Source organism: Mustela nivalis (genome assembly GCF_964662115.1).
Source record: "Mustela nivalis genome assembly, chromosome: 4".
NCBI classification, from domain to species: Eukaryota; Metazoa; Chordata; class Mammalia; order Carnivora; family Mustelidae; genus Mustela; species Mustela nivalis.
The window spans coordinates 46097502-46117871 of record NC_139023.1 but is presented as its reverse complement, the minus strand read 5'-3'; the positions used below and the strand labels follow the sequence as shown (position 1 = coordinate 46117871).

The window sequence follows — 20370 nt, the reverse complement described above, 5'->3', positions numbered from 1 at the left end:
AATATGAGGTAGTAATTGAGATTAGCATATATGGTGTTTTGAAACACCCTTGTCACTACGTATCTGGTAAAAATGCATGTATAAATGCATGTATATACACATACATACACACATGTACTGGCCATAATATAGAATATATTATACTGTTGAGCACAGTATACTTAGCTTTGCTGTTTGTTATTTTTTCAATCTTGGACAAATTATTTTATTTCTTTGGGTCTTGGTTTTCTCATCTACAAAAGGAGGATACATAATATAGAATTATTATGAAGTTAAATGAGTGTGTGTGTGTGTGTGTGTGTGTGTGTGTATGTGTATGTGTATGTAGAGACACAATGTAAGATAGTACCTGGGAAATAATGAGCATTAAATAAGTACTTTTATTGTTGTTATGATCAGTAGAAGACATTTTATTAAATAAATTTTATAAACATGTAAGAATAAGGTGACTATAAAATACCAAAAATGCCCCGGTTGTTATCTGAAAATTGCCACCTCTGGATTTAAAAATTTTGTTTCTGAGTCTACAGAGATTATAAAATAGTGAATTTAAGGTTACTTAGTGTTTTCTCTCTTACAGTTTATTAGAGAAGATATGAAATATAAAGATGCTACTAATAAACACAGCCATCTGCACAGAGAAGATAAGCATATAACTGTTGAGGATTTATGGAAACGGTGGAAAACTTCAGAAGGTAAGACTGTTTTAGTGAACTGAATCTGCTCTTCTGCCCTGCTTAGCCATTGTTAACTCACTAATTGCAAATGATTTTATGAAAAAAATAAAAATAACATTTCTGTGAGGGTATTTATATTTTAGTAAATAATTTTTCCATTTTTGATTTTGAAAAATGCTCTTTTATCTTATGATTAAGGGTCAGCCCGTTTTCAGCCTGTTTTACCTTATGTTAGAATAAATACGATAATGCATGTTTGAGAGCTTAAAGTTGTGGAGTATTGCTTCACTTGTTAAAGTGACATCATTATAAAAGGTTTATCTAGTAAATATGGGTCCCAAAGTTTTTTGTTATTGCGAGCAGTTCCTAAAGTCTTCAGAAGACACAGAACTTTTAAGCTTTTACTGAAATAAATTTTTTATGAAGTCTTCTAAGACTTGCATGATAAAGTTCTGTGATTTATATTTTACTACTTCTCTGGTTTTAGATCCTCCAGCCATCTCATGGACAGTAATTGTTTAAGGCAGGAAAGGTGTATGACCTAAAACCTCAACTTGATTTCCTAATACTAGAAAGCTCCAAAAATTAAAAAAAAAAAAAAAAAAAAAAGAAAGAAAGTCCATCAAACTTACTCTTCTTCTTACTTTTATTTTATTTGAGTGACAGTGAACCAAAATGTTGTTTTCCTAATGTTTTTATGTTTCTGTTCTTTTACCAAAACATTTATGTTATATATATTTTCCTCTCTAAGTTTAATAATAAAAGGAAAGGAGGAGAAAGATGGGACAGACTACTGCACAGTAGGATAAAGACACTTTATTATAAATTTACTAGACTGGTTGTGGTAACATTTGGAAATGGAAAAATTTTCTTAGAAAACTATCCCATCAATGCTCAGTATTTTTTATTAATGTACAAGGAGGTTTATAGCTTGCTTACATTTTTGTTTTCACTTTTTAAAGGAGGCTTTTGTTAAAATACACTGAGAAGAAGAAAAAGAAGGAAAAAAATATCACTAACTTGATTAAAAAATACATACACTTAAAAATCTGTCTTTCCATTTCCCTGCCCCATACCATTTTTAAGTAATAGGAATTTGGGTAGTATTGCGAATGAAAGAATGTACATTTCATGGGGGAGAAAGTGCTAGAATGGTGGAAAACTCAGAAAAACTTACTCTGCTTACAGGTATGCCTTAGAGATACTGTACACACCACCATAATAAACTAAATATTGTAGTAAAGCCAGTCAAATGAGTTTTTTTGTTTTGTAGTGTGTTTAAAAGTTATGTTTATGCTATACTGTATTCTGTGAAGTATGGGATAACATTATGTATAGAAAAATGTACATACCTTATTTGTAAAATACTTTATTGCTAAAAAGTGCTAATCATCCTCTGAGCTTTCAGCAAGTTTTAATTTTTCTGTTGGTGGAGGTCTTGCCTTAGTGTTGGTGGCTTCTGGCTGAACAGTATGCTGCTTGCTGAAGGGTGGTGTGGCTATGGCAAGTTCTTAACATAGGACAACAATGAGGTTTGCCACATTGATTGACTCTTCATTTCATGAACAGTTTCTCTGTAGCATACAGTACTGTTCGGTAGCATTTTACACAAAGGAGAACTTTTTTCATAATTGCAAAACCCTGCCCCTCTTTATTAAACAGGTTTATGTAATAGTCTAAATCCTTTGTTGTCATTTCAACAGTCTTTGCAGCATTTTTACCAGGAGTAGATTCCATCTCAGGAAACCTCTTTCATTTGGTCATCCACAAGAGGTGACTCCTCATCTGTTCAAATTTTATCATAAGATTGAAGCAATTCAGTCCCATCCTCATGCTCCTCATCTCATTCTAGTTCTCTTGCTGTTTCCACCCCATCTGCAGTCGCTTCCTCCACTGAAGCCTCAATGTCATCTATGAGGGTTGGAATCACCTTCTTCTACACTCCTGTTAATGTTGATATCTTGCCCTCTTCCCATGAATCATGAATTTTATTTTTTTTAAGATTTCATTTATTTATTTGACAGAGAGAGAGAGAGATCACAAGTAGGCAGAGAGGCAGGCAGAGAGAGACGGGGAAGTAGGCTCCCCTCTGAGCAGAAAGCCCGATGCGGGGCTCGATCCAAGGACCCTGAGATCATGACCTGAGCCGAAGGCAAAGGCTCAACCCACTGAGCCACCCAGGTGCCTGAATCATGAATATTCTTAATGGCATTTAGATTAGTGAATCGTTTCCATCCATCAGAGGAATCACTATCTATGGCAGCTATAGCTTTATAAAATATATTTCTTAAATAATAAAACTTGGAAGTAGAATTACTCTTGATTCATGGGCTGTTGAATGGATGTTGTGTTAGCAGGCATGAAAACAGTTATCTCATTGTACATCTCCGTCAGAGCTCTTGGGTGACCAGGTACATTGCTAGTGAGCAGTAATATTTTGAAAGTCTTTCTTTTTTCTGAGCATCAGGCCTCAACAGTGGGCTTAAAATATTCAGTAAACTATGTTGTTAAACAGACGTGTTGTCATCAAGGCTTTGTTTTTCCCTTTATAGAGCACATGCAGAGTAGATCTAGCATCATTCTTCAGGGCCCTAGGATTTTTCATAATGGTAAGTGAACTTTGCCTTCAACTTAAAGTCACAAGCGTCTTTAGCCCCTAACAAAAGAATCAGCCTGTTCTTTGGAGCTTTGAAGGTCACAGGCATTGATTTCTCTTTAACTGCGGAAGTTCCAGTTGGCATCTTCCAATATAAGGCTGTTTCCTCTGCAGAGTATCTGTTGTTTAGTGTAGCTACCTTTGTTACTTATCTTTTGGAGAACAGCTTCTACATCAGCACTTGCTGCTTCCCCTTGCACCTTTCTTATGGAGATGGCTTCTTTTCTTAAACCTCATGAACCAACCTCTGGTTGCACTTCTGTTAGCTTCACCTTCCTTGGGCAACTTCCTCATCTCTCAGTCTTCACAGTATTGAAGAGAGTTAGGGTTTTAATTCTAGATAAGGCTTTGGCTTAAGGGGACATGGTCGCTGGTTTGTTTTTCTATCCAGACCACTAAAACTTTCTCTGTATCAATAGGAAGACTATTCACTTTCTTACTATTTGTGTGTTAACTGGAGTAGTACTTTTAATTTCTTTCAAGAACTTTCCTTTCCGTAGACAACTTGGCTAACTGGCACAAGAACCTAGATTTCAGCCTGTTTTGGCTTTGACATGTCTTCCTCTCTAGGCTCAGTCATTTCCAGCTTTTGATTTAAAGTGAGAGACATGTGATTCTTCCTTTCACTTGAACACTTAGAGGCTATATTGTAGGTTTATTAATTGGCCTAATTTCAGTATTGTTGCGTCTCAGGGAATCGGCACCGGGGGCGGGTGTGGGGGATAGCCAGTTGATGGAGCCATCAGAAAACACACAACAATTTATCAATTAAGTTTGCTGTCTTAAAAAAATTAACAGTTTCCAGGGCCTAGGGTAGAGAGAAGGATGAATAGACAGAGCACAGAGGATTTTTAGGGCAGTGAAACTGTTCTGTCTGAAACTATTATGGTGGATCCATGTCATTATATATTTGTCCAAACCGTAAAATAGACAAGACCAAGTGAACCCTAATGTAAACTCTGGACTTTGGATGATAACAATGTGTCAACATGGGTCCATCACCTATAAATAATGTACCACTCTGGTGTGGAATGTTGATAATTAAGGAGGTCATATATGTGTGGGGTAAGGGGTGTGTGGGAAATCTCTGTACTTTCCATTCTGTTTTGCTGTGAACTTAAAACTGCTCTCAAAAACATAATCTAATAAAAAATATTTTAAAATCATAAATTAAAAGTAAAAAAATTAAAAGTTTGCCATCTTATACGGGTGCTGTTTGTGGAACCCCAAAATAGTGACAATAATAACATAAAGATCAGTGATCACAGATCATCATAACAAATACAATAATCATGAAAAAGTTTGAAACATTGTGAGAAGTATGCAAATGTGACACAGAGACATGAAGTGAACAAATGCTATTGGAAAAATGGCGCTAATCGACTTACTTGATGCAGGGCTGCCACAAACCTTCGATTTTTGTGGGCAGTGTCTGTGCAGTATCTGTGAAGTGCAGTGAATAGAAGTGTGGTCAAACAAGGCATGCCTGTGTATGAAATCTCTCTGCAGTATGGAGGCATCATTCAATTCTAATAAAGAATTAGAGACCCATTATAACATCTGTTGCTATGAGTATAGTTTAGATTTTGGATATGTGATAGATAAGTTAAGTGGAGCTCACTTAAATGTGCTTGAATGAGGGAAAAAGGACTTGACCACTTGTTACCACCCACAGTGCTTCCCCCCTGGTTCAGCTTCCACCTCTTGCCTGGGTAACTGCAGCAGCTGCCACACGGGTCTCCTATAGTGTCTTTGTGCTCTGTTGCATTCTGGACTTCACTTAGCAGAGTAATCTGTTTAAAACATAAATTAGATTTGCTCAGAGGAAAAGCTAAAGTCTTAACAAAGACCTGTATGCCTCTCCATGATCTGTCCTCCCCTCTTTCTTCTTCTCTTCCCTGTCGTGTGTAGCCGGCCTGCCTCACTCCTGGTGCTCTATCCCAGGACTGGAGATGTCCTCATGGACCCTCAGGGAGGCCCACCCTCACTATTTTAAGATCACAGATCACACTCCTCTCTCTCCACTTTTACTTTTTTTTTTTTTTGCACTCCTCTCTCTTAGCTTCACATTTTCTTTTTCCCGTATCATGTGTCATCTTCTAAGACCTCATGTAATTGACTTATACGTTATGTTGGTGTCCTTTCTTTCTCCTGCCTCTGAGAATGTCTGCCTCAGAGAACAGGGCTTCTTTGTTTATTTTGTTTATTAAATGTATCCCAAATGTATTGGGACTCTATCCTTAAACCTGGTTTTGGTTTCTGACCCTAGGGAGTTTGGTGAGATCTTTTGTGATCTGTGAGCTGTTTTGTTTTGGTTTTGTTTTGTTTTGGCTTAGGGCCTTTCCAAGTTGGGTTCTCTTTAATCTCTTTTTTTCCTTGGGTTTCACCTTAATTTCTACCCGCTAAGATTTTGCCATTATCATGGTAAGATTTCCCCGAGGCACCAAAGAGGTGGCCTAAATTATAAACCATATGGTTCTCACATCACCTTCTAGGGGAATATTATGTTGGAGGAGTAGTCTTAAGGCTCCTATTAACACAGCTGCATGGGAGGAGAGAGAATGAGCCTTGGGCCTTGAATTAAACCTCCCCTACATGCTTTAGAGTGACCTAATTGATTTTCTCAATACATATGAGACATTTATTAACGGTCATGTAAAGACAGGGTATTGTTGCTAGATGGTTTTTACATCAGAGCTTGACAAACCCCAGGTATCCTGGAGATCGCTTAGGGACAGGGCATGTTGAATGTGCAGGATTCTGCTTTTATCTGGATGTCGTGTTTCTGTTTAAGATTTTTCTTAGGAAACAAAAGGTGAGTCCTCTGAAAAGGTTTGGAAACTGCTGGTATAGACATGAGTATGTACTTCTAAGGATTACCTGTAAGTCATGGTTGTTAGGTGAATCTAATACACACAAGTACTGGCATCCATGCATGCCTGCTTACACGTACAAACGCTGTCGTACTGTGCCCGTTTTCATTGTGTCTCCAGTGCCTTATATACTTTGATATTCAGTAAATATTTGTTGAATAAATGAATGTATCATCCCTGATGAGCACTGGCTACTCAATGACTCAGTTCATCCAATACTTTTGAGTATGGGCATTTCTGTTACAGTGAGATGTAACAGATGCATTCTTGAGAAGGCTATGTTTTGTAAACTTATGAACTGAAAAATTCCAGAGTTTATGAGAAAAATGGGTTAGAGCAGGCTACTCAAAACCTATGCACCTTTGTAACCAGTGCACTAATAGTGCTAGTAAAAATACTAGCACAAGTTTAAAAGATATGTTAAATTCCTAATCAGTTACAGTAGTGAGTATGGGCCTTTACCTTAAACAGGTAGGTCAAGATAACTTCATGGAAGGAGGTGTTAGGATTGAGGTTGCTAAATTAGGCAGACAAAAGCAGAGCTCATGAATTTGAGAAGTGATCTACAAGCCTTGCTGAGACAGGCGGTGGCCAAATGGGACTGAGAGGAAGGAGTGTGAGCAGACGGTATGTGCACAGCCTGCTGTTTTGCCATTTTGGATACTTTGTATCCATTTGTTGTTACTTGGCAGTATAAAATGCTAACATGTGAGGAAAAGTCACTCTTGAAATGATAGACTTTTATATTTTATTGACATGATCCTTGTTTACCAGTTGCATGTAAGCTAACTCATGACGCAGAAGCACCTGGAGTAGAACAGGTTGTGTCTGTGATGTGCTCACTAGGCATTGGATGCCAGGTATTGATGATGAAGGAAATGTATCTCTGGGCTATGACGTATAAGTAGCTGAGTAGGAAAGACAAATAACTGCAATAAATGGGGATGTGTATCATAATAGGAGTAAGTGTAGGATATGGAGGTAGCTCACTGGAAGGAGTAATTCACTCTCTGGTAGTATTAGACATGGAAGATGGTGATTGCGATAAGCTGTGAGGGTTGACCAAGAGTTCTGGGAAGGGATGAGGAGGCGGACCATAAATAGTGGCCCCCTACCATGGGTCTTGCAGGTACCTGAAATTTGCTAGAAGTGGAAGTGGCATGGTCTAGGAAGTATGTGGGCTTTTGAACTATACAAATTTAAATCCTAGTCCTTTTACTTAATGAGCATTAAGGCATAGGATACATTTTAAACTTCTCTTATAAAATAGAGTTTTTATGTGATTTAAATGAGTACTGTAACAAAAGTGCTTGGCATAATTTCCAGCATCTGGTAGGTACTTAGAAAATGTTGACTTGTCCTTGTAATGCTGAGTAAACTAAAATGTTACACTGTACTGAAAGTTTTCTGAGGTTTTTGATTCACTCTCATAATATTCATAAATAAAATAAAAAGATATACTAGGCTAAATACTTACCATTGTAGTATACAGTTTTCTGAAGGGTGAAACAGATCTAAGGTCTTTATGGAGATGTCAACTAGGGAAAAGTAAAATTGTGTTATGCAGAAATTGATCCTGATCTTACATAGAAAAATTTCAGGTCATGTGACTATACTTTTTTTGCTTGTGTGGTGAATGCTTGGTCAGTTTGCACATGCCAGCAGTGCAGTGCAAATGAAAGCCATTTTAAAAACTAGTGTTGGATTTTAGATAGATTTTGATAAATTGGATAAGTTGTTAGAATTACTAAATGCGGTTAAAAAGTAGCCAGATACCTGATGAAGGGAAATGTATGTAGAAAATTATTAGTTGTATATAAGTTTTAAGCACCATAATAGATACAAACTGATTAAGTAATGTACTGTTTTTAAAAATGGTAGTTCATTGGATTAAATAGTTATTATAACATGTGACAACCATGACGTAATCTTTCCATCCTGTTTGTTTAGCATGGGTCTTATCTTACCTAAGGTCACTGTGTAATTTTGGGCTTTACAAATTGAATAGACATTTGGAAATTTGGTAGATTTAATTTAATTTTTTTATTAGAAATTTAAAGGAACTGAAATTGAGAGAAGAGAGATGTAGGCATTTAAATAATGGTTGTTTTCAAGTGTATTTAAATCCTAGCTAGAGAGAGATGATCAAGAGTATTTTCTTTCTGTTTAGGAAAGCAGAAATGTAAATAGAACATAAAAGGTTTTATTTATTTATTAAAAATATTTTATTTATTTATTTGGCAGAGAGAGAGAGAGATAGTGAGAGAGGGAATACAAGCAGGGGAAGTGGGAGAGAAGCAGGCTTCCTGGTAAGCAGAGAGCCCAGTGCCCATGCCAGGCCTGGCATCGTGACCTGAGCCAAAGGCAGATGCTTAACAACTGAGCCACCCAGGCGCCCCCCTAAAAAGATTTATAAAGGAAAAAATTCCTTATCATGGATGTTAAAGTTCTAAAAGTAAAGAGGACTATAAATATTTCCTTTATATGGAAACTTGACATTTATAAGGGTATTCTTCTGGGTATGGAAGTATGAGTGGATTTCTACATGCTGATAAAAATCAACCAGTTTTTTAGGTGTATGCCGTTGGTTACAGTGAGATTGGAATGAAAAACAAAACAAAACAAAACACAAAGGTAACTGTGCATAATTGTTAAGCATTACCAGAAGAGTAACTAAAGATGTAGACCTTGCACATAAAGTGTCATTATCTTTGTGGCATCCATTTACACAGTATTTATTTGTATATTTACAGTATGCATAGGAGTCACTATGGTAGAGCACCAAGTGTAAGAGAAGGCCTTTCTCCTCAAGGGGCTTTTGGTATTGTTACATGTGCACACATGAAATATTAAATAACAATTTAAGAAGTTGTGATTAAATACTAGGTAAGTGGTACTATTTTAAGAGTTTAAGGAAATGGACAGATTTGTTATGAGTAAGTCTTCATTAGGGAGATGACTCTAAAGCAGGATTTCAAAAGACAAAAATGTTCTTAGAAATGGTAAAGAAGGGGTGCCTGAGTGGCGCAATGGGTTAAGCCTCTGCCTTCAACTCAGGTCATGATCCCAGGGTCCTGGGATCGAGCCCCATATCGGGCTCTCTGATCAGCAGGGAGCCTGCTTTTCCGCCGCCCCCACCCCAACTCTGCCTGCTTCTCAGCCTACTTGTGATCTCTCTCTCTCTCTCTCTCTCTCTGTCAAATAAATAAATAAATCTTTTAAAAAAAAAAGAGAGAGAAATAGTAAAGATAGCAGTATACAAGTTAGCACATTAAAATGAGTAATGAATATGTATAATTCCAGACTGAAATTCTAAATCCTTCAAATAAGCACAATTTATAAATTAGAACTACAGTAATTTTTTAGTCTGTGAGAGATAAGAATAATCACTGTTTTAATATTTGTCTTTTGCTCTTAAATGTAATACTTAACTTTTTGTTTCTTCGTTTTGTCATCTGCTAAATGGTGATAAAAATTGTGTATTGCATCAGATTGTTGAGGATGAAATGAATTTGTACATAGAAAGTGCTTAGAACAGTGCCTAGCACATAGCAAGTGCTTAATGACCATCCCTTGTTACCACTAATTTTATAAGATGGATGTGAATATGATGGATGTGAACATGGTGCATGTGGGAATTTGGAGCCTGATGCAGTTGGAACAGGTATCTGAGTTGGGAATAGTAGAAAATAGGTCAGTTAGAGGGAGACCAGACTGGTGAGTCTTGATGTTTAAGCCTGATGAACTGCTCCAGGGGTGGTAAGTAAGATTCCACTCATAAATCAGTGCTTACCAGTTGGTAGTGGCGCCTTTAGCAGTGTATTAAGGAAGCTTGATTTGTGTTTGGTCTCAGTAGCAAAGAAGGATGTTATTGTAGAAATTAGTGGTTAGCAACATTAACTGCGTCTGTGGGAGGTGGTAGTGTATTTTAGTGTTTTTTATCATTTACCATTTATCACACTAAATATTAGGAGCTGTTAACAGTGTCTTGTTTTGGAAAGCTTTAGAATATAGAGCAGTTAAGGAAGATAAATTCACTTAGGAAGACTAGCTTTGATTTTAATATAATGTATAATTCTGAGATCTTGTAAAGGAACACTTGAATCAACTTTTTCCTTTTGTTCAGAATGAATTCCATTTTCTTTTTCTTCCATGTCATTTTAGAACCCATTGGGTTTGAGCAGAATCATTTAATGGGTTCGTACAGTGCACATATTTTAGTAAATGTATTTATTATGAGCAAGGCATTGTCCTAGTTATGGAAGATACAGAGATGAAGCATATGTTTTCTCTCCTCCGCCTGTCTATAGTGTGTTATGGAGAAAGGTCTGTTAACACATGATTAAAGCATGTGATATATGATCTAGCATCAAGGTATGTAGTAGGCAGTGTGGGATAAGAGAATAAGAAGTATGTTCTACCAGAGAGTTGGTGAGGCCAGAGGAGTTACTTGCATGAAGGGACATTTATTTACCTTTCATCTCTTGCCACCCCTTCACTGGGAGGTACTCTGCTGGAATAATTGCTTTCAAGATATTTGTGGTTAATACAGCACATTTTAAAAACACAGGGCTCTTAATATGCCTCAAATGCTTGTGATATTTTATTAATTCAGGTTTTTAACACTATATAACCTTCATAATGATATTTTTGGTTTCAGAAGCTGTTGTTAGCCGTCTATAGAGGTACTTAGGGTTTTCATTGTCTATAGAAAGCAGTTTATACAAGGGAAGGCCTGTTCTTGAGGTAGAGTCTAGTTTCAAAATGACAAATGTCATTATTTGTACTACTAACAAAGGCCTTTTGTAGTCATAGTTTCTTGTATGTGGAGAATAGGCAACACAAACATATTGTTCATTTACTCTGTCAGCCAAATTTTAAGTGTGCTTAACATAAATTTTTGTTAGACGAGTAACGTGAATATTATTTGATCAGTTTGCAAAACGCTGTTCTGTGTTAGTCAGAATTGATTTTTGTACTTTGCATAAATTGTATTCTTTTAAAAATAATCAAAAAGTTTTCTTTTTTGATAAAATTATCTATGTGAATTCAGAGCACTCACAATAAGTTTCTGATCTTATTTAATCATTATTTTATGTCAGCATTTCAGTTTCCCTCTTTCCTTCATTTCATATCTATTTATTGGGGCTGCTTTGGTTTTTATTATTTTCATTTTCTTCTTTCCTGTTTCTCTTTCTCTTTTACTCTTGGCCCTTTTCCTCTTTTACTTCAGAATATTTGACTTTTAGAGATTTAGAATCCTTGTGTATACTAAGTTGCTAGGATTAGTTATGCCTTTTAATCTGTGGAAGATTGTTCACTTTGAGACAGCTGTGTCTTTTATACTTTTTAAAAATTTTATTCTGAAATAGAGACCGCTTTTCAGAACAGGATGCAGAGACCAATCACCTATCACATCTTTCTGTACTTTGGGTTCTAGAAATTTGACATTTTCTATTCTTCGGGAACTCATGAAATAGATAGGTTGCAAGCCTCATTTTTTTCCTCGAATAACAAATTTTCCAGTAGGTAATTCATCATATGATGAAAGTTTTCTTACAATTTAAGGAAGTACAATTCTAAAATTGATTGTAAATTTGCCTTATTATGGTTTTCTGTGTACCTGAATTATTCTACATTTCTCCTCTGCTATGTTCACAGACTCAAGGGATACCTCAAGTTTGGAGTACAGTAACAGAACCTTCTGCAGAAGGTAAAAATGAGGGCTGTCCACTTTTCACCGTGATGGACTATTTAGAAAACAGTAGCTTTTCTGAAACATCTTACTGTTCTTTCTTCCTTTTCCCCAACAGTTGGGAATCGATTTTATATAGAATTTGTGTTAAGTTTTGCTTTACCATTCATTGTTTTGGGAAGTGGGGGGGTAGGATGGACTCTGGTTAGAGTTTTGTGTGTTAAAATATATATTATTATAGGAGATTCATTGTATTAAATTCTACTTTAGGCGGAGCACAATTTTATTCTCATCCCTTTGGATAAGGGGTTTGTTTGTTGATGGTAGTATTCTCTTCAAAGATGGTCAGTTGTGCAAACATCTTTTTTCTTTTCGAAAAAGTCTTTGTTTACTTGGTTTTTTTTTTTTTTTTTTTTTTTTTTTTGCTACACTGAATGTTACTTAGCAGGTTAGAAGTAATTATAATAGAAATAATGCAAATTACAAATACAATGAAAATAAAATTTTCAGAGATATTAAAGAACTGTTTCAGTAGCATGGCTTGTTTCTGAAAACTAAACATCTTTGCAATCCTGAATCACATATGTATAATATATGTTATATTACATATATAAATATATGGCTTAGAATGAATGGTAAAAAAATAGGGTAAATCACATAGTATGTGTGTCATACTTAAATACTTTTCACTCTGTGGATGGTTATTTTATCTAAATTGAGTGCTGAGTACAAATAAAGCTTACTTTCTAACTTTTTCTCATCTGGTTAAGGTGTTCTTCAATATGAGATCCGTAATAAGCATTCTTCTAACATTTGGCCAGTCTTCTGTTTCTCTTTCTGTCAGTGTGAATTCTTCCATATGTTGAAAATGGTGGGCCATTTAGATACTTTTGATTTAGAGGATTTAAAGTTAACTGGTTATGTAAGTTATTAGTTTAAAAGTAAGAGTCTAAATCACTATGACAAAATGAAATAGCAAATGTCAGTTCCAATGAAGTAAATTAAGTTTTTACTTCCATTATCAATCTTTTTCTTAGCATGTAATCAGGTAAAAAGAAAGTATTAAACAAGTGTTTATCACTAGGAGCTTCTGGTTGCTCAAGGGCTGTGTTCTTGAACAAAATTAACAACAGAGAGTTGTTACTCACTCACATAAAGGTATAATAAAGTCATATGAGTTGAGAGTTCCATAAGAATAGGGAAAAAAATTGGCACCCTTGGGAATACTGTTAATAAGGCAAAAGCAGAGATTTAGCTAATGAAATAAGTAATGGCCATTAGAAATATGGGAGATGAATCAGGAAGGTACATTGTCTTGAAAGTCTAGAGAGGAAAGTTTTCTTGAGATAATGGATGGCTGTATAATTGAGGGCATGATCTATCTACCATATTGGAAGATATCTGTTGAAAGCCTTCACAAATAATTTTTCTTTTTAGGTCTCTTTCATAGGAACAGATGAATTCCTGATAAGATGATTTATGCTTATCTTGTTTCCTTTGTCTGTTTTTTGTAGCTGTTTTTAAGGATTTCATGTATATTTTGTGCGCATTCTTAGTTTCATTTTATTTCCCTGTTCCATTGCCATCTTTTATGTTATTATTCTCTTTACATTATGTGAATCTTTGTAAATCATTTCTTCTCCCTCCCTCCCTTCCTTAGTGGGGGATAGAGAGAGAAGAGATGAAAAGTGGCTAGTAGTTCTGATATAGAGAAATATGATGAAAAACTATTAGTCTTGGCAAGAAGAAAATCATTAACCCTCAAGGATCAGTTTAAACATTGGTATGGGGAATTGAGTCCCATACAAAGAATAAGTCTTTTAAGATTTAAGTGGAAGCTACCTGAATGTACATCGGTGGGTAAATGAATAAAGAAAATGTGGCACATACATACAAGGAAAATTCTTCAGCCTTAAAAAGAAGGACATTCTGACACATGTTAGAACATGAATGAACTGTGAGGACGTTATGCTGAGTGAAATAACGTGAATGGACTGTGAGGACATTATGCTGAGTGAAATAAGCCAGTCACAAAATGATGAATACTATATGATTCCATTTATATGAGGTTCGTAGGAGTTGTTAAGATCATAAGGACAGAAAGTAGAATGGTGGTTGCCTGGATTTGGGAAGAGGTGAATGGGAAGTTATTGGTCAGTGGGTACAGATTTTCAGTTTTATAAGATGAAAAGAATTCTGGAGTTCGATGGAATGATGGTTGCACGATAATATGAACACTTAACGACTGTTGGACTGTACACTTAAAAATGGGTAAAGATGGTAGCTTTTATGTTACTTGTGTTTTAACCTCAAATAAAAAATGATCTTAGAGAGTGAGTAGATGAGAAGTAGAGAAATGGTGGGCAAACCCTCTGTTTAAGGTATAGGCAAGAAAATGGAGGGAAATTGGCAGTTACAAATGGCTAGTGTGATCAAAGGAAGGGTTTTCTTTTCTTTCTTTTTTTAAAGATTTTATTTATTTATTTGACAAAGAGAGATCACAAGTAGGCAGAGAGGCAGAGAGAGAGAAGGGGAAGCAGGCTCCCTGCTGAGCAGAGAGCTGGATGCAGGGCTCGGTCCCAGGATCCTGAGATCATGACCTGAGCTGAAGGCAGAGGCTTAACCCACTGATCACCCAGACGCCCCAAAGGAAGGGTTTTCTTAAAAACTGGTAGGTGTGACTGTGCTTAAAGAAACAGGGAAGCACCCAATTGACATTTTTAAAAGTTAAACATTTAAAAGAAGTTTCAATTCAGGAAGTACTTTGTTCAAAAAGTACTATATATAAGGTTTGGCAATTGGGATTATACCTTATTACATCATTTAATGTCAGCCTTTGTTTTCTTCATGAATACTTGTGTTGGTTTATGGATTGAAAAGATACCATTAGCCAATAAAAGGTGAATTTGAGATAAGACAGTCTTGTTGACAGAATTGCTAGCTGGCACTCAATCACAGATATGTCACTAAATGTTTTCAAATCCATCATAGAATTTATTTCCTATGAAGAATTTGAATGACAATTTAAAAACAATGTCTTGAACTTTTGGAAGGGGGTTAGGGTGGGCTGGGAAAAGGGGAATTGGGAAGTTGAGTACTTAGAGAGGAGAGGCTCCAAGAAAGACCTTACCTTTTAAATTTGCTTATGCTTGTATTTGGTTTCTGAATTATATGTTGTAAGAATATAGAATTCTAATGTTATTTTCCATGTTTTGACCAGTACCAGATATTTTCTGGCAGAATTTTAATGATAGTGCTACAGCTCTACTACTACAGTGAATAATAATAGGTTTCTGTGTACTAGCTGCATACCCACTGATCCAGAGCCTGTGACCTTAGCAAAGGTAAGCATGTCCCAGATTGCAGTGTGAGATAGTTGAAGATTGATCTGCTTTGGTAATTGTCTAAATTTTTCTCATCTCTTTTTTATAAGCATGCTTAGCTGCATGAATCTGACCTTGACATTAGATTGCATTCTCTTTTAGAGCTGTAATTGGAAGCTTTTGGATGTGTAATTGAAAAAAGGGGAGACTGAGTTTTAAGTTAGTGGATAGATGTTTTAGGGCTGTGTCCAGATTCTTTGAATGGTTTTCAGGAATGCCCAAAAAAGTAATCTTTCTAGTTTCCAATGGAACCTGCACTATATTAAGTAATGGAGGCTGAATTTATCATAAAACTAAATGCTTAATAAATTCCTGTGCATAACTGATTGTTCAAAATGCTTTGTTGAGTGGCTTGAAATTATAGTATATTATGTCTTTTTTTACTATAGAGCTTTATTTTGAAGTTTGATCAGTCATGTGTGTTTTAGTAAGTCTTACTTTAGTGGCAGGAGATAATTGGGAAATTTGTTGTAAGGATACTTTATCATCAATGATTTTATTAATCACAAGTGATAAAAATCACCTACATCTCCATGCATTCATTAAGTCATCAAACATATATTTAGTGCTTCCTGTGAGATGGCATTATTCCAGGTTTTGGGGATGGAGCATTGAGCAAGTTAAATATCCTACCCTCAGGAAGTTAATACTCTTTTAGGGAGAAAGATAGTAAATAAGTTTGCATGTGTGCATGTAGGTACATGCACTCATAAAAGTGCTGGAACAGATAAGTGATAGGATAGAAGTAAAGCAGGATAACACATAGTCAGTGTCCAGGTAGAGTGAGGGCTTTTAAAGTGCTGTCATTTAGGAAGAACTCTCCAGAGAAGTGATATTTGGTTATAGATGGGAGTGTTGAGAGTGAGCCAAAAGTGGGGGGGTGGGGTGCGTCTAGGTGAAGTATATTTCAGATTTAAGGATCAGCCAGGCTAAGACCTTGAGGCTGGTGTGACCTCAAAGTATTGAAAGGATTACAAGGTAGTATAGCCAGACGGTCCTGAAGGGATGGGAGAGTAGTAGGAGACATAAGATCTGTGAGATGATAAGGGCCAGATCTCATAGGACCTTTAGGGCCTAATAAAGAATTCGGGATTTGTTTTAAGTATAATGTAGTCTTTGTGCATCTAGCTTCATTTTGGAGTTTTGAGCAAAGAAGGGATGTGATTTCCTTTTTGAAAAGTTTACCATAGTAACTGTGTGGGTCTTAGACTCTTGAAGAAAAGGGGCAGGAGTAGAAGTGGAAGGCTGTGAGGCCTTGCTCTTGAAGTGACCTGGTAAGAGGGAGGTACCAGAGAGGTCCGACTGATAATGTAGTTTGAAGGAGAGTTACATAGTAAATTTTACTCCACCTCTCCCCTTTCTAGAATCTTACCAGCTATTTCAGATTTTCTGTACTTCACAGACAGCCACTGAGTGTAAAGTTTATTAAAGTAACCAGAGAATTGATTGTCTTGTAGGATATGCTTTTATGAAATTATAAAGAGAGCTTTATTACATTATAAGTAGTTATAGGTAATATTTTATTATCAATTCTAGGAAAAGCAATACTTCTTTGTGACTTAGGCTACTATAAGAAATGGTAGTTTTGTAGCTTACAATGCTGTCTTCATTTTCCATATTTTTAAAAATTTAATTTTTTAAAAATTCAGTTAATTAACCTATTAGTTTCAGAGGTAGAGTTCAGTGATGATTCATCAGTGGCATATCATTGCTCATCACAATGTTTTTTTTTTTTTTAAGGTTTTTTTTTTTTTTAAAGATTTTAGTTACTTACTTATTTGAGATAGAGTGGGGGGGCGGAGCACAAACAGGGCAGAGGAGCAGAGGGAAAGGGAGAAATAGCCTCCTGCTGAGCAGGGAGTCTGATGTGGGGCTCTATCCTGGGACCCTGAGATCATGACCTAAGCTGAAGGCAGATGTTTAACTGACTGAGCCACCTAAGTGTTCCAACAAGTGCCCTTCTTAATGCCCACCACCCCACCCCCCACCTCAGCAGCCCTCAGTGTTTCCTATAGTTAAGAGTCTCTTACAGCTTTCCTCCCTCTCTGATTTCATCTGACTTTATTTTTCCCTTCCTCCCCTTATGATCCAGATTTTTAATGAAAAACTGGTGATATTTTTTCAAAAATGAATTTTGTATCATTGTGAGTGTCTTTGCTTTTTTGTGTATTAATAGGAAACAAGGAGCAGAGTTCTCTGAAATATCAAATGTATAAAATATTTTCATTAGTATTTGTAGATTGATAGCATGTGGAAACCTACAAATAATTATGGAGTTCATCTTCTGGAATATAAGGATTTGTTTATTTTGCAAGTAAATTGGTTAGGTGGGGAGCTAGAGGTGATCATTTCTGGTTTGTCAACATTTTCATTTAAATAAAAATTATTACTCAATAGAATAAAGTATATTGTTTTCATGGAATAACAAGTATAAGAAAAGACAATTTATAATTTAAGAACTTTGAAGTTAATTATTTGGTAATAGCTTGTTGGTTTGTCACCTAACGGTTTCACTAAAATAAGCAGAATTACTTTTCTTTCCCTTTGGCACAGCTGGGGCCCAGGCGGAAAAAAAAGTTAAAATAGGAATGTACTTTGGGATCTGAGAAATAAGTCGATTATAAGAGAACAAGGAAATACAACTGGGAATTATTGAATAGACGATAGAAAAGGCAAAAAACTCTAAAACAGATTATTTCAATTCCAGCCCATAAAAGTGGAGAAATAGTAAAGTTTACATGTATTAGTAATTTAAACAATGTAATTATTCCTTACAAAAAAAAAAACGACTAAAATTTCAGATAATTCCTGAATGTAACGTAAGTCAAGGGAATTGGTTTTCCTTTAAAGTCTTCGTTTTCAAAAAGTATCATAAATATTTTTATAGTAGTTTATTAGTTTTTTGCAGGATAAACATCCTAAATCTGTATTAGGAGCTTTCTAATAGTGTGAATTTAGTATCTTATATCTTTTCAATCTGGTACTAAGTGAACAATGAACAACAAATAAACTTTATGGGTTCTGAGGCTACATAATTCCTGGGGCCTCTTATCTTTTAGACACTAATTTCTTGAGAAACCTTGAAGTAAACCTATTCTTTTCCTGGAGAGACAGTATCCCAAAGGAACTTGACTGCCTGTATTCAGTTCTTTATATAACACTTACCTAGATTCGTGACCTTGGGCAAGTACCTTAATCTCCATTTTCCTAACTTTCCCCATTTCTAAATGTAGTTTATTATAGTACTACTACCTTAGAGGATTGTATTGAGGATTAAATGAGTTATTGAATATATAGAGTTTAGGATAATACTTGATAGTTAATAAGGGCCTGGTGTTTACAGTTATCATTGTTAGGGTTTAAAGATTACTGTACTTTATTGAAGAAAAACAGAAGCTACAAAATACTAGAGAAATCAGCAATTATTAGAACTCTACCTACATAACTAAGAAAGGGTTAGAAATACTTCTTTTTAAAATTGTAATGTCTTAACTGAAACCAGTTTTAAATTTCATGAAATTTGCTGTACCAGAACAAAGAGCTCTCACATATACTTTGTCCAGAGACCCTCATTCCAGTTTTGCCATTTGTCCTGATAATGATCTTTATAGACAAAGGATCCAAGAGTATGCATTATACCCAGTTGTCCTGTCTTCTTCAATTTGAAACAATTCCATAGTATTTCCTGGACTTTCCTGTCTTTGGCTTGAAACTTAACATGAGTGACCTTTCACAGATTGCATCTAAATTAGAATTTGTTTTGAGGGTTTCATATGGTTAGATCCAGGTAATGCATTGTGGATTAGACTGTTACAGAAATGATCCTTCTCATTACATCTTTTTAAGTGGCATATGGGATCAATTTATTTGGTTACTGATGGTATTATCTTTGATCACTTCATTAAGATAATGTCTTTGTTTTTAACTGTAAAGTTACTTTCTTTTCTTTTGTAATTAATAAATTTTTTTTGTGGAGAGAAACTTGGAGACTTTGTAAAAGCATATTCCTCATATCCCTTGCACCCACTAGTTGTAGCGTCTGTTGGCAATTCTTGCCTCAGTTGATTAACTCTCATTGTAATTTTTTTGGTTTACATAATTCCTTCTATTTATTAGTTGCATTCTACTGTAAGGAAGAGATTTAAACAGCTTATTATCAAAATCTTTTCCTGTGGAGATGGTAGGGAGGAAGACAGATATATCTTGAGAGTAGAAATTGGAGAAATAGTGAATCTCAGAATCTCATGGTCTGAAGATTGATCTTCTGCACTTACTGATTTATATCCTTGTGGACTCTTGGATTTCTGCTTTATTCAGTGGGTCATAGTTTGTTGCTGTTATTATTTTGATGCTCAAATTGTATCATATTTGGCTAGTGGAAAGCCTTTCAAGCTGGCTGACTTCTATATTATTTTGTGTATGTCTCCATCATTTTTTGAGCTCCTCTTTACTTTCTGGCACAAAAAAGATGTTCCAGACTCATGTTATTTCTCAGCCCTAGCCCTGGAAACAGCTATTTCTTCAAGGACTCCTGGTTATATAGAGTTGAAATTGTATTTCGAAACTGTGATTTGTGCACTAGGTATGTTTATTGCTACTGAGGTGTTGTTGCCAGGCCTTCTCAGTGAACAGGTTAGAAATACATACCTTTGTATTTATTTCTGTCTATATATTAAAAAGCCTTGAGTATCATTGATATCTGGTACCAGTTCATACTGCTACCAGTATAACATTACTGGATCAATTCTAGCTTAATCCCTTTCCCTACTTGTACCTGCTTTTACTCATCATGAAAAGCCTAGCTGTTATGTTCAATATATTTTCTTATTTGCCAGAGCGCCCCCCCCCCCCCCCGCCTCCCTACTTAGCCACTTCCTTGACTCTGTTGGGCTGCTACCTTATTCAGGAGTCTGCCATGTATAGATTCCACCCTCACAGAGCTACCACCCCATCCCGTGTCCCAGTTATGTATACCCTGATCACCATTTGCCTGTCTTCTCATCCTCTTAACGGAATCTAGCCACTGCTGGGTAATTGAAAGATTTTGAAATAAGCTTGAGAATTTGAAAAAACTTTGGAGAGGAGT

At 35.8% G+C, this 20370-nt stretch overlaps 1 protein-coding gene across 6 annotated transcripts in view; it reads left to right on the top strand.

The window, feature by feature from the left end:
* The window catches only part of STIM2 (stromal interaction molecule 2), a 146089-nt gene that overhangs the window by 88219 nt on the left and 37500 nt on the right, over positions 1–20370 (top strand). For all 6 annotated transcript variants that reach the window (XM_082728395.1, XM_082728397.1, XM_082728398.1 and 3 more), the window contains one exon: positions 581–695. In XM_082728395.1, coding sequence (XP_082584521.1) covers positions 581–695 — 115 coding nt within the window. The remainder of the gene's footprint in view (positions 1–580; positions 696–20370) is intronic.